The 15,617-nt window shown below is 39.2% G+C and overlaps 1 protein-coding gene across 2 annotated transcripts in view; it reads right to left on the bottom strand.

Annotated features, from left to right (window-relative positions):
- Positions 1 to 3,111: 3,111 nt before the first annotated feature.
- LOC122090177 (putative methyltransferase At1g22800, mitochondrial) overlaps positions 3,112 to 15,617 on the bottom strand; it is a 56,864-nt gene continuing 44,358 nt past the window's right edge. For both annotated transcript variants that reach the window (XM_042660026.1, XM_042660027.1), the window contains 4 exons: positions 8,758 to 8,845; positions 7,657 to 7,721; positions 7,437 to 7,526; positions 3,112 to 3,426 (listed from right to left, as the gene is read on the bottom strand). In XM_042660026.1, the coding sequence (XP_042515960.1) occupies positions 3,313 to 3,426; positions 7,437 to 7,526; positions 7,657 to 7,721; positions 8,758 to 8,845 (357 nt within the window). In that variant the 3' untranslated portion in view covers positions 3,112 to 3,312. The remainder of the gene's footprint in view (positions 3,427 to 7,436; positions 7,527 to 7,656; positions 7,722 to 8,757; positions 8,846 to 15,617) is intronic.

Below are 15,617 nucleotides of genomic sequence, written 5' to 3'. Positions count from 1 at the left end.
ATGTGTAAGCTTAAAGCGAAAAAGGGGTCTTGGTTTTAGGAGTAGTCTTGTTCATAACGAAGGTTTTTTTTGGTAAAGCTTTACTTCCTAGATTAGTTTGCATGCTAGCATGGAGACTTCTTATTAACCCTTCATCCTTTATGAGCTTCCTGTCTTGAAAGCTAAATGCTTTAGGACTTGTGATCTTCTAGATCCTCTTGTATGTTTGAGGGGTTAGTTTCTGGGTCTAGAATAGTATTAGGAAAGTTGTACAATTGTGACATCAATATATATACCAAATCACAAACCCTAAACGGCCTCCACAAGAAGAGTTACATGTGATATAGGTTCCTAATAGAATATGAAAACTAGACTTGAGAAAGGAAACATATATAGGGTTCCCAATTCGGTGGGGAATATGTGTGGGAAGGAAAATATGAAGGGATGTATTTCTTTTCACAATTTTGTTAGGTCACCCATGAGAAAGACAATTAAACAAGTTCAAGGCCCTAAGAGTCATGATCGTGGTTTGAGGAATCGGATCGGATTTGTTGGAATTGGAATAGGCCTTGACTAATCTCAATTCTTGATTGATATCATATAATTGGGGTAGTAAAAATGAAGGATAAATCGGTAAAAAAAAATTATTTTAAAATTGAAATCAGGAGATACAACTACACGATCAAGGCCAATCCGAATCATTATCGATCTAGACCGATCCTATTCCTGTTACCATGTTCTCAAACTTTGGTCAGGATGATGGCTCTGATAACAAGAAAATAAAAGATAAATGAAAAAAAATATCAAACCCCACTTTGGCAATCAATGAAGTTAGAACACAAAAATCTTATGTCAAGAGGCAGTGTAAATCCAACGGCTGGGGTGCATATCGAGGTCCTCTCAACTATTGAATCTTCACTGCCACTCACCGTCCATCACAACGAATTTGAGTCCATTAGAACCACCAAGTCGAAGGTTAGTGTACACCAACCAACTTGCCAACAATACCTCGACTTTCCTTCACATATTTGTGGGAACATTTTAAGAGTTTAAGAGATATCTTTTTTTTTTCCCTCTTTATTTATTTATTGTTTGCTAGACCACTTTTGCAGAGTGATAGAGGATCCTGGGTAGCATCAAGGATGGATAGTGGTAATCAATCTGGTATTGTTTTGAACCGGAAATCAGTCAAGCCCTCGCCCATTATCGTATCATCGATCGGGGCCGCCTTTTGAATGAATTAAGCATCTCTGATTGAACTCAGTGTTGACAAAGGTGATATGAAGGCCTCTTGAGTATAGTAGCTTAGCCAATTGCATAATGGGGCCTTGTGATGGGAATGGAATGCAAACTGCATCGAGTTTCTTAACTACTACCATGTTTGATAATTTCTAGGAGCTATAGCTTAACAAAGAAGATGAAATGAGAGGCTTATATGGAGCTAGCTACCTGATCCCTTGGCTGGATGATCTTGAAGTCTTATATATATGTAGAGGAAAGGATGAATGGAAACAGATATTCACATGAGGAACGCATTAGGTGAGGTGAGGGGTATAGTCAGTCCTATGAAAAGAAGCTCTACTTATGAGCCACAAGTTCTCTGGACATCCAAGTGTTGTGGGACTATCTTAATCACCATCTCTTTATTTTTACCACAATAGAGGCTCCCCTATCGATAAAGCCACAAGCTCTCTTATCTTTACCACAATGGAGGCCTCTTATCGAGGGAGCTTCTTATGTACGACATAGAGATCCCACATATGATGCCAAGGTTAAGGCATGAGAAGAGCATTGCGTCCATGTGTTATTGTCCGTTTTGGGTTGAGACCCACACAGTTTGAAACAAGTTTACATGGACAGCATTGGCACCTACTTATAACCTACAATCTTTCTCGACACCCAAACGATGTGGAACTATCTTAGTCACTCGCTCCCTCCCTATGTTTACCTCGACCATAGGAAAATTGATAAGTTCAATGATAGGAAACAATAGAGGTTAAAAAGCCCAGAAATAAACTCAAGTGACCTGGATTCTTTTCATCTACTAAAATAAAACAACCTTGATTGAATATGTTAAACATAGGCATTAGATAAGTTTTTATTATGAAGATGGGGTTTTTTTAAGCATTGCATGGTAGAATTTTAATGCAGACTAGTCTAACGCAGATTAGAGAAACTGTTGGATTATTGATGTAAAGAAATATCAAGAACTATGCTTTCCGCATCTTAATCCGGTTAGAGCTCTTTAGTCTGATATAGATCCTTGACAAAGCCATGATCTAAATTCCCCAGCTAGATAATCCAGTTAGAGCTCTTTAGTCTGATATAGAGACAACGCTACCTGGTTGAGTAGCCCTTGGGTCAGCACGGGGACAATGAAAATGTGCATCGAGACATCGATCATAGGAGCAGGATGGTCATTTCACTGCCTTGTTTAACAGCCCAATAGATCCTTCCTTGGTTACAAAGTTAAAAAGTAACTAGCATTGTAAACTTCTCAAACTCATCCTTCAAAGGACATTAAAGAAAGAGAGTTTCAACAACTAAAAGAAAGATCGATTCTTTGGAATCCTTCCTTTTTCAAATGGAAGGAACAAAAATAGAATTAGATCGATTTCCGAAATGCCTTTTTGGGATATTCCAAAATGTCGCAGCTGTATCTGAATAGTCATAAGGATACATACATAGGCTAGAGACATGTAAGCCCAAAACACAATTGAGATGTTTTTTAGGCACTATGTCGTGGCCATCTGAGATTTCTTCACAATTAAGATTTGAAATCCTTATAGCTAAAAGTCAGTTGGGGCCTGGGATTGAGTGGAGATCTTTTCTGAACCAGCTTAGTGAGAAAAGCCACACAAAAAGCAGAGCATGTTTTTAGTTATAAAAGTTAGGAAAAAGAACCTTACCTGATCGCACACCTCTATGCCCAGACACCAGACCACATGAAAAGACAGCCCTGCCCACAGTAGTCAATGCCTCTACACGCTCTCATTGGTCTGTGTACTAACATAGTAGCCATATGACCGGGTAGTGATCCCTCTCCCATAAAAGTTTTATTATAAGCTGCCTACAGCCATTGAAAGGATGGACAGAATACACCCAACACACACACACACACACACACACACGAATCAAAGACATCTTATGGGATAAGTACTGTTACAAAGATGAGATTATCACATATCCAATTTGTCCACAGCAAGGACCAAGGCCACATGATGGGGCTAAGATGAGAATGGCTTAGTCGAGATTACCAAGTGAAAGAAATACAGAGAGAGATTATTCCCATGTAAAAGTTACAAATTGAAAAGAAAGACTGAGAATATGGACTTAAGTTGGAGTACCAAATTGCTTCTGGATGTCCTTAAATGAAACATTGGCAGAACCCCTCTTTTTAGCCTTCTGCTGTGACGGATGCTCTCTCCAGCCAGTCATGTAGATCACCTACAATCCAGAGACAGCGCATCAGTAAAAGATGACAGCCACAACAACAGCTTGAATAGGCCCAATCATACACCATGAAAGTGCAGTTTGGGGCCTCACCATTTTGCAACATAAAATCATGCTGTACACATTATTAACAGTCTGATATGTTGGTTATGTAGTGCAAACATTGTATGTTGAACATAGTTCAAAATTTTATATTCAGCTAATACAAAATGAAATGTGGCTTCTTCGGTAATGACTATGAATGCAGTAGTCCAAGCTCAACCTAGTTTTTCCTGGTTCAACTTCAGCTTTTCAACTTTGATTCAGTCCAACCAGCCATTGGTCAAGAGTTGCAATATCCAAACAGAGTAAAGATTTTTTCCTTGGGCTCCATCGGGTTGCAAGGGGAAGTGAAAAATGGAAATTATTTAATCTGGAGAAGGTTCCCTAAAAGGCAGCATGGCCCCAACACCAGCACTTGGGTCAATGGGATTGCTAGTAGAAGCATCAACAGAGACAGGATTTCTACCTTTCATGAGGGGTGGGGCAGTCATTTGGCCTCCCACTATGTCTAGGCATAGGGGCCAAATTGCCTTTTAGGATTCTTTTTCCCTTAATTTCCTGTGTCATTTGCATTTGCTTTGTGTAGATTACAATGTTTTGGAACTCGATCCTCCTTACCAGGAAATTAAATTTACTTTTATCACCAAAGACATGATTTAATTATTAGCTGGTAAGGGGTATTGAGTTCCAGTTGACTTGAGTCAAACCCCATCAACGACAAATTTTAGAACATCGATTCTCAACATTAAGTACATAAGTGATGTATTACTGATTTAAAGGAATAAAACAGTACCAAACAAGATCGAAAACAAAGAATAATTAGGTTCAGAAAGGGAAGCTAGATCACTGATTTCATATATATTAATCCAATATCAGTAGTCTAAATAGGCAATGAAAGCAGATTCGATTTCAGACATGGAATGACCTAAACAGCAACTCTAATGGAGGTAGAGGTAGAATTGAAAAAACAGAATTATCTTCAAATATGACTGTCAGAATTCCGTATCATATTTTGATGAAACGGAAGGTCGGGTCAAAAGTAGTATTCAGTCGGATGGCCGAACTGCTTAATCTGAAAAAAAAATAATAATAAAATAAAATAAAACTAATACTTATATCCAACCTCTAGAAACTAGGGTTCTAGTTGGATAATTAAGAACAATACTAACTTGGTAATGGATGAAGAATGATGATAGAAGAAAAAAAAAGAAGGAAGGGAAAAATGGTGGTAGGGGAATGGCTATCTCAGCCTAGGCCTCTCATCCTCAGCTCTCATAGTTGATGAACACAACCTATCTCAAGCAAATCCGCACAAGAAGAGAAATTTTTATTCAATAATAATTGTCTTGACTTACAACAATGCCTTAATGTAGGACTGGGTTTGACAGGCCAAACCAGACCCAAAACTGCAGGAAAGTTAAACCAAAGAACAACCAATAACACCCAACAGTAAACAGCAATAACAGTCCAATACTAATCAGTCAACAGTCCTTAAAGCAACCAGAATTATCAGATCCAGAATAGGGTTTCAACAGTCCACAAACCATAACAGAACAGTAACAACTTCAGCAGTTGATCGATTTCAGACCACCAGTATCGATTAGGACAGAACAGTAATAAATCAAATAAACATAACCAGAACTTCAGAAGACCCGTAGAGGTTCAAATTAGCAGCAATAAGAATCCAGAGTCTTAAGACAACAGCATAAAATCAATCACAGCAATCGATCTCAATTCTGGACACAGCAGGTCACTAAAAGACAAGAAGAGGGTGATTTCGAATATCTCACAACTAGCAGAACAGAATCAGCCAAAATAAGGGTTGAACCTTACTGGTATAGGGAGGGAACAATCGACCAAAAAACTAGATCAATCGGACAATCAGATCTGGTTCTTCCAGCAGGGCTGATTGCTCTATTTTGCATAAGATTTCTGGGCAGAAACAGAATGGTACATGCCTGGTCTGCAGCAGAGTTAATCCTTGAGAATCGATAAGAATATAAAGAGAATAATAGAGCTTTAAGAAGACCTCCTGGACTTCACACCGCAAGGAGTCATTCGTATCACACACCAAATCCTTTTTCCTTGATTAGACACTAGGAACAGCCATGGAGAAACCCAGCGGCAGCAGCATAATAGCTTTCTTTTAAAATTCAAAATCGTGGGCCTATGATACTGCCCTCCTCTTTATTTATAATCATGATGGGGGTTTACAAAAAAATAGTAACTCAGAAATTACTAATTTTGGGTTACTAAAATTGATTACATAAGTTACTAAAAACTGAAACTGTAAAAGAAAACTAGATCTGAAGCTGAAATTAAAAACTACTTAGAACAGAAATTAGAAACTAGTGTAAGACTGAAAATAGAAACTAATTTAGAAACTTAATAGGCAACTAATAACCCCGTCAGCAGCCTAAATCGTGGGCTGACTTGGACCAGATCTGGTCGACCCAGTCAGCCACTTGGGTCAACCACCTTCTTGTGCCTCCTGGTGTAGACCTTCGGTGCTGCATCATGCCTCCTTTTATAGAACATGCTAATGACTCCAATAAATAATAAGACTCAAATAAACCTACTTGGCTTAAGACATTAACTTTGTTCAATAACTAGCAAAGACATAATTGGACTCTTATTAGGACTCCTAAAAGACAAAATTAAGAACATGGAGTTGACATAAATAAAGCAACAGAACAAAGCAAGAAGGCTGCCACTTGGAGCAAGGCTGCTCCCCCCTCTCGTCCTCTCGCCCTTCGCCTTCTTCCCCTCTCTCTTCTCCCTCCCTCCCTCCCTCCCTCCTCCACCGCTCTTCTTCCCCTTCCTCTGCAACACCCCTTCCCCTCTCCCTTCTTCCTCCTCCACTCCCTTCCCCTTCTTCTACCACGCTTGCTAGCTTCGGTTATTTCGATCGGTGTTGAGGCTGTTGCAACCACTTGGCTCATCTACCCACCGGCTGCCTGCCTTGCTTAGCCTATAGATGACTTGGTGCCAACCCCTTCTGTGCCAGCTGCTTCCCAGTCACCGCCCCTCCAGGCTTGCAGTCCTTTGGACGCCTCTCCCATCAGGCATGCTGTCCACCCTTCCGGTTGGCCATTAGTTGAGTCGTCTGCTTCTCGGTTGGTTGCTTGCCTTGCTTGCAGCCCTTTTGGATGCCACTCTCGCCAAGCCTGCTTTTGTTAGTCATCTCCCCTTCCGGATGCTGGCTCGCTTGGTCTGTTCGCCTACTCGCAACATTGGCCTCCACCCTCGTTGTCTGCCTACCCCAGTGGGCCTCTCGGCTGCAGGGAACCTGCCTTTTGGTATGTTGGTTAGCCTCTTCAACACCAGCCCCACAGAGCCATTCTTGGTTGGCAGCCACTCCGCCGTTGTCCGTTTGGCCTAGGCCCTTCATAAGACCAATGCTCCTCCATCTTGGCTGCCTCTTCTCCACAGGTGCTCCTTCGTGTTGGGGCTAGGAAATGTTGTGTTGAGATGTTAGGGTCAGGGATCATGGTTCTCTTCCCAGTTCAGACCGATTTGCCCTTCTCCTCAGGTTGGACATCTGGTACGATATGTAAGCTCTTTGAGGCCATGTGGGCCTTGATTGATGACCTTTTGGGCTTTTGTATTTTGGGGTTGCAAATTCCCCTTTTGGGGCTATATTTCCCCTCCCCTTTCTTTTAATACATTTTTCTATTCACAAAAAAAAAAAAAAAAAAAAAAAAAAAGGAGCAACAAATCATATTAAGACTAGGACTATGACTAACTAATAAAGTAAATCCCGTTTTCCTACTTCCTACCCATATTTTAGGCCTTTTATAGTGGCATATTACAAAGAAATCCATAGGATCAAAGGCCCAACACCTACATAATAACCCAACCCCATACTTATTTCCAATAAAATAAACCTTTTAAGTAACTTATCTGCATCAATAAGATTGCCTCGTAAGTCTATCATTTATGCAATGGAGACAAAAACTTACCTGAAAAGTTGCAGGGACAGTACCATCCTCTGCTGCAAACATTGACTGATACACAGCAGCAGTTGCCAAGGCAGTATCCCTCTTTAAGATCTTGACCACATTCAGAAACACAAAATACAAGCCAATGAGAACAGTTAATGATCAGTATGTGATGTTTAATAGCAATAACAGATGAACTTTTTATAATAGATTTGTGGCTTCTCTCCGAAAAATGCCTCACTTTATTCCTTTGCAGAAGAGCATTAGTTTCACCCATCGAACGCAAATGTTCAATCAGCTCCAAAGCTACAAGAAGTCAACAACAAATTTGATTCATGAGAAACAGAAAAGAGGTTAACCATTTATTAGGATTATATCACTGTGACAGTGAATCATATTAGATGCACTCTGCAACAAAATTTAAATTGGATTTTGCTATGGTCAGTGCATAAACTGATAAAAGCACAAGTCCAGAAAGCTGTTCTTATTCATTAATGAGGTAATGGATAAGTTCTAGGTACCCATAAGAAGGCTATTCTCCATGGAACAGAACTACCATTCTTCAAAAAAATAATTTTAGAAGTGGATGCATTTGCATGTGGAAGTCCATGTTGATGATGGAAAACTAAAGATATCAAGAACTTTACATTTCAGGCCACAGTACCAGCACAACCAACCTTTACACCCACACAAAAGTGAAAAAAAATTTGTAGACAATGAGCACTTTTTTTCTGAACAGAGCAACTTAGTTTAACACTAAAATTGGAAGTAGGTTCACAAAATATGTCTACAGAAGTTTCTGATAGATTTTGGAGGTAACAGACAGAAGTATTTGAAAAGTTTTCAAGCAGGGTTCACAGTACTTGTATCCCACAGGGGAAGAAAAACAAAAAATAAAAACTACCTTGAGAAGTCAGCTGATGGAGCAACATCCCAAGCAATAAGATCCAAGGGAAATAATTTGGGAATTTGCAACCAATCTTCAGATGGAGAATGACCGACAGGTCTGCAGTTCATTGGAAATGCAAAACTGGAGGGTTTCTGAAGTACATTCTCCAACGGAAGTAGAAGACAGATAGGTGGAGAAGAAAGGGAGGAAAGAATACTGGTTGATTGAACAAAGAAATGTGATGCATATGTATGGGGGAGAACATCTTTTCAAGATCAAGGAAGAGAAAAGGGGAAAATCCCCCATTGTGAATTTGGAACTAGAACAAACTTCCTATTTTGCAGCCTACATTTTTTACTGTAGATATCTTGACTCCTATAACATTAAGATGCAATATTGCAATGTGCTTCACATGGTGGAACCGGTAACTCCAAAAGGTAAAGAAAAACTCACCACTGTCATATCTAACAGTGTATTCATCAACATCAACACCTGGAATGGTGAAGCCTGCCCTTGTCAAAAGATTTCCAGCATCTCGCACCTAAATGCAACAAAAATGCATTTAGAACTATAACTATAACACTGGCCTTAAAAACTCACTGTTAAAGGTCAAAATTATATGCTAGCATGTAGGCAACAGCATGGAGTGGTGCCAATTCCAATACCACTCAAAACCTAAGCATGGTGCGGGAAGGAATTAGACCAAAGAAACTTCCACAGAAAGGCAACAAGGCACATGAAATGATCCAGCAATGCCATTTTCAGATACTACAACGATATACCACTACTACTAAAGCATATGTGACAGTAACTGAATTATTTCACAAAAAAAAAAAGACAGTAACTGAATTATCTTGCTACAGAATCATACATCCATTTAAGTAACTTTTTAACAATATGCATATGAGATTCAATTATACTACATCTTAAATAAGTACATAGAAGTGAAATAAGATGCATATAGTTAGATATCATAAGAGACACATGTGAAAAGAAAAGACGCACCACAAATATTCTCTATTTTACAATAAACAAATACTAGATGGTGGGAGAAAAGCTCAACCTTACATCTCCTCCAGAATATTCTTAGGCCCATACTGCAGGTGAACAACCTTAATCCTAACCCATTCAAATTAAGAATACTTCTAGAGTGTGCAGTAATCAGGGAAACAGTCTGATGTAGATCGAGATGCTAAAAGAAGGGGTTGTTGGTCCCAAACGAACCAGGCCAGCCAGTTCCAATTTATGCCACTTGAACCAGCAGCAAGTCAGCCCCAACATGGGCCAATCGAGCCAGCCAACCTGCTGTTACTGTTCACGCAGGTACTGTTCTTGGGTCCAATCTTCACTTTTAATACATCTAACATGGTCAAAATCTCTATTCTTCCTTTCCCTCATTTTAGCTATATCATATAGATAGCTTTTTCCACTAATTTTGTGCTCAAATTGTTATAAAAATCTTCATATTTCTTCATCCTTGCTTTTTCCACTTCTTTTGTGCTCAAATTGTTATAAAAATCTTCATATTTCTTCAATCCTCTACATCCTTATTCCTTTGCCATGTCTTAAAATTGGACTTCTTAATCTTAATGGCTCCTTAAACCTCATCTCATTACTAGGTCTCCCTAAAGGAATGACATTTTCCTTTTGATTCATTTAGGACCTTCTTAATATAAGTAGTCATATAATTCCACATCATATTATTGTCTCCATTAAAATTCCATTTTCCTTGTTTGACCACTTTATCAGTAAATGATTCCAAGGTATCTCCTTTTAAGCTCCACCACCTTATCTTAGAGCAAATAAGCTCACCTTTCTTACGATCGACATGATGAGACACATATCCATGACCTAGTAGCTATGTTGCGTGGTTAGGCTCTCTCCTACTATAACCTTACAATCCTTATGTAACAATCTATCAAATTTACAATCCTTACATAACAACATATCGGACCCTCTAGTTAGAAAGAAATCGATTTGGCTACTATGATGCCCACTTTAACGGTAACTAAATGGTCCTCTCTTTTCAAAGTATGTGTTTACAATGGATAAATCATTAGGCATAGCAAAACCTAAAATAGAAATCCCTCCTCATTCCTCACTCCAAAACCATATCATCCATGTACACCTTCATAGCCTCTACGATCTCTCCCAACATCTCCATTCAGACCACCCCCAATAATAATATTTTCTCTTTTGACTAAAACCCTACACTAATCTATCCATAAAAAGGGCATACCCGGTGCACGAGGATCCCGCATGTGTGGGGTCAGGGAGGGGGGCGAGAACTACGCAACCTTACCCCGAGAATGCTGAGAGCATGGTTTTAAGTATCGGTGCGTATCGGCCGATAAGTATCCGTATCGGTAGGCATCGGCGCGATACATACCGATACGCTACGGGGAATTTTGGACCTCTTTTTGTGTATCGGCATATCGTACGTATCGTATCGTGCCGTACCGATACGTACGATACTCTACGATACGAACTTTTGAAAATCTGAAAATTCCCGAGAGTATCGATACGTATCGAAGGTATCGTGTAGTATCGAGTCGTATCGTACTGTATCGGTACGATACGGCTACTTAAGTGTGAATTTTTTGTTGTTTGAAACAAACACTTCACACTCTCACCAACAGTTTTCTAGATTTTTTATATGTTATGTAAAAACAAGTGTTCTACAACTTCCATGAAAATTTTTTATTTTTCTCAAAAAAATATATTTTTTTAATTTTTTTTATTCCGAAATTAATTTTTTTTTAAAAATCCCCAAAATTTTTTTTTTTTTTTAGAAATTTAGTTCATTCAACTCTTAAAAATAATGTCATAACTTATAATTACTAAATAAATGATTTCAAATGAAACCCACATTTTTTCCCCAAAAAAGTGAGGGTTTTAATTTTTTTTTATTTCTTAGATCTACTCAAATATATTGGTTCACACTTTGTTGATTTTTTATATGTTCTTTAAAAACATTTAATCTACAACTTCTATAAAAAAAATTTAATTTTTCTACAATGAATGGGAGACCCACTACCATAAATATTTCGACTGGGGTAAATATTGTGCCTATATTCGACAAGCACAGAATATCATCGTAGTTGCTCCTATTGAAGAAGAAGGTCCTAGCCAAGGATTTGAATCACCATGACACTCTTCACGGCACTCATCACAGTGGCAATGGCAATGAGGAAAGAAAAAAATGTAAAAAACTCAAACCTCATCATTTTGAACATTTTCAACTCAATATATTTGTTTATCAATACGATACCCTCTACTTAAGTATTTATGCATTCTACATGTTATATATAGCTTTTTTTAACTATTTTTTTATGCAAAAATGTATAAAAATGTGTTCCCTATCCATTTATGTGCGTATCTTTAGCGTATCTCCGATACAATACGATACCCTCCGATACGTATCTTAATTTTGACCGACCGATACGGCGACCGATACCGATACTTTAATCCTTGGCTGAGAGGCTATTTTGACCTCTTGACCACCATGTTGCAACATTCGTACCTTATCATTGGACCACGTGCGCCCTTAGCACTAATCTATCCATGTGTTCTCAAAATTGTAACTTGCTATTTCCATCCAATTCTTTTTGGGATGTGTAGAACTAATTATATTGACAACCTCTTTCTCCAACACAAGCTTGATGGATATAATCTTATCACCAAATCTTTCAACATCCACCACATCATTCTTTAAATATTTATCCACTACTAAGCCCACTCTGCTTCTATTTTTTATTTCCCGTGTACCAAAGTTAAAGTCGTCCAACTCCTCAACTTTTTTTTTCTTTTACCCTTCCATCTAGTCTCTTGAATACAAGCTATGATAATCCTTCTTCTCCTCAAAACATCTTATCAATTCTAGACTCTTATTTTTTTTGTGTGAATGAATTCAATTCTAGACTCTTATGTATTAAAGATCCAATGTTCCAAGATGCTAATGTAATCCTATGCTTTTACACTAGATTTTTTACCCACACCAGTCCACAATGTGAGAAGGAAGAGCGCTTGCCTTCTTGTCACCGCATACGGGGACCGACGCAGCACGTCGCTTACAAGGGACACCCTAGCTAACCCTTTCTCACTATTCATTACACTCGGGTCAAAGTGTAGCACTTGTTGCGAATGCCCTAGCATAATGTTGAAATATAAGGTTCTCAAATCCACATAAGAAAGATTTGGCTAGGTTTTTTTTGGTGTTGGCTGCCAACCTAATGCACCAACCCTCCTATTTTATCTGGGGTTGTGAACGGCAGCAAACACTGATGGAGTTGTGCTTTGCACGTAGAAATATCATATAAATGATTGCATGTGAATCCATTTAATGCAGAAGTAGATTACAAGTAAACTACCCCAACAGATTATAACCCCAAACAAACAACTCAAGACCCAAAAGTTACTTAAGACTAACCAGCAATAGACTAGGAAAGAAGAGAAATAACCAAAACTATTCCCACAAGAATAAAGACAAGCTAACAAAGACAAAAACCAGAAAATAGCCCAATCGACCAAGGGAGAGAGAGAGACTTGCGATACAGCTGGAGAGAGAGAGGTGCGGTTCGGTCTGTAAGGCTCCAATGGAGCTGCAAGTCTGGTCGATTGTTGGCCCCAGGGAGGGTACAAAAACTCCCAAAGTTGAGGAGCTTCTGACGGCTGGTTGTGGAGTTATTCCCTTTCTTGATTTTCAGACCTAGGAGAGAGAGAAGTGGGAGAAACTTCAAGAACAGTGGCTGGATGCTTCAATCAGTACTCAGGTAAGGATCAATTGATCCTAGAGGAAGAAGAGATCGATCTCCCTCTTAATTCCTCGAGGAGTGCTAGATGATTCTGACTTTAGGGATCTTGAACAGGTTTGAATTTTATCACAACAGTAGGCAATAGCAGCAGACAATAACAGTAGTAGAAATCTGAGAACAAAAGAGAAAGAGCAAGGAGAATGTGAGTGGAAGTTGGCTATCTCAGCCCGGGCTTCTCACCCACAGCTATCCCGGCTGTTCTAAGCAATTGACTTCAAATTCTTTATTCAAATCTGAGAAATAAGACTACATTGACTCCTCTATATATAGAGGGCAGATTAGCAATCATAGCCTAACTAGGATTTAGTCTCCAAGTAGGACTAGATATTACATAATAGAAGTTGGACTCCAAATAGGATAAGACTAGAACTCAAACATGGAGTAACTAATAGTCATTAACTAAAAGCCTCTGATGGGCTGAGTACAATCAATGGGCCCAATGGGCCTTATTAAATTAACTAACAACTTAATTAAATAAGTGAGAATCGTTGGGCCCAATGGGCCCTTATTTAAAATCACTAAAACCCCTTATTTAAGAGGCGCAATTGGGGCTTCTGTGCTTCCTCCTACGATAGCCTAGCCCAAAGTATGGATCTATATCAGCTCCCGCCTTCTTAGAATCATTCGTCTCCAGTGAATAGATGAAGGACATGTAACATTCATAGAGATCTGTATCAAGACGTTGGAAATCATCGGCGTGGATCCAAGTATAGTCTTGTTGAGGTTGTCCCTTCCACTTGACAAGGAACGAATAGTAACCTTTACTACCCCAAACAATAGTGAATTTGTTGTCAAGGACATCTTCAATTATATCATCTGTAGGGGTTGCAAACCGGGGAAGCTTTAGTGTAAGCTCTGTGTCTCCTTCATCAGTATGATGTCTCACATAGAGTGTAAGATTAGCCACATTGAAGACATTGTTGATCTTCAAGGTAAGAGGTAATTCCAGCATGTAAGCATTGGGACCAATATACTTCAAGACCTTGTATGGACCCATATTCCGAGGATGGAGCTTGTGCACGGTATCGGGAGGGAACCTCTCCGGTGGAATTTGAACCATTACCATATCACCAGGTTGAAATTCCACATATTGTCGATGACGGTTAGCAGTTGCTTGATACCCATCGTTGCTAACAGCTATGCAGCGATGAGCATCAGCATGAGGTGGCAATGGTACCATGTCAATCAGTCATTGTGGCTGCAGTCCAAGAACATCTCAAACGGGTACTACCAGTGGTGTGGTTGACAGAGCTATTATATGCAAACTCTGCTATGTCAAGGATAGATGGCCATATCTTCTCATAATCACGAACTAGGCAACGGAGCAAATTGCTAAGGCTTCTATTCACTACTCACTACCTCCGTTTGATCGTATGTTTGAGGATGGAATGCCATAAAGAACTTTAGTTTGGTGTTTGTTTTCAGCCATAGGGTCTTCTAGAAATAGCTCATGAACTTGACATCCCTATCTGAAACAATCGACTGTGGCAAACCATGTAAACACACTATCTCTTTGAAGAAGAGCTTGACTAGGTGACTTGCATCAAGTTTTTTTTGTATGGGGTAAAGTGTGCCATCTTCTAAAATCGATCCACTACCACAAATATGGAATCATACCTTTCCCATGTAGGTGGTAAGCCTAGGACAAAGTCCATACTTATATCTAGCCAATGTGCATGTGGAATGGGCAACGGTGTGTACAATCTCGCATTCTTCTCCTCTCCTTTAGCAAGTTGACAAGTACGACACCTTTGGATAACATATTGAACATCCTTCTGCAGTTGAGGCCAATAGTACAAATCTACCATCATAAAGTAAGTCTTGTCCTTGCCAAAGTGTCCACCCATTTCTCCTCCATGTAGTTCTCAAACCAAGTGGTGCCTTAAAGAAATGTTTGGAATACAAAGATGTGTGCCCTTGAAGAGGTGTCCATCATGTATGGAATATTTGTCATCTCTACCTCCTTGTAACTTTTTGAACACTTATGAAAAATCAGCATTATTGGCAAAGTCGTCTTTGATATGTTCCACTCCTGTGTTTTGTACTGTGAAGGTATTCATCATTAGCACCTTCCAACTAAATGCATCAGCCACTTGATTCTCTTTTTCAGCCTTGTACTTGAGAGCAAATACGAATTCTTGCAGGTATGAGATCCACTAAGCATGCCGATCACTAATGGTCTTTTGTGAATACAAGTATTTAAGTGCTTCATGATCCGAATAAAGTATGAACTCTTTACTAATTAGTGTCTCCAATGCTTGAGAATTTGAACAATGGCATAGAGTTTTGAGTCATGAGTAGAGTACCTTCTTTTTGCATCATTCAACTTTTCACTGTAAAAGGCAATCATATGGCCCTCTTGTATAAGCACTCCTCCTATCCCAATATGGGATGCATCAGTAGCCACTTCAAACATGAGATCAAAATTAGGTAGCCTAAGCATTGATGCTTTTGTCATCTTCTGTTTGATCAAGTTGAATGCTTTAGTGGCAGCCAGAG

Source organism: Macadamia integrifolia, chromosome 9, assembly GCF_013358625.1.
Source record: "Macadamia integrifolia cultivar HAES 741 chromosome 9, SCU_Mint_v3, whole genome shotgun sequence".
NCBI lineage: Eukaryota > Viridiplantae > Streptophyta > Magnoliopsida > Proteales > Proteaceae > Macadamia > Macadamia integrifolia.
Note: the sequence above shows the minus strand (reverse complement) of the source record. Positions and strands in the feature narration are given on the sequence as shown.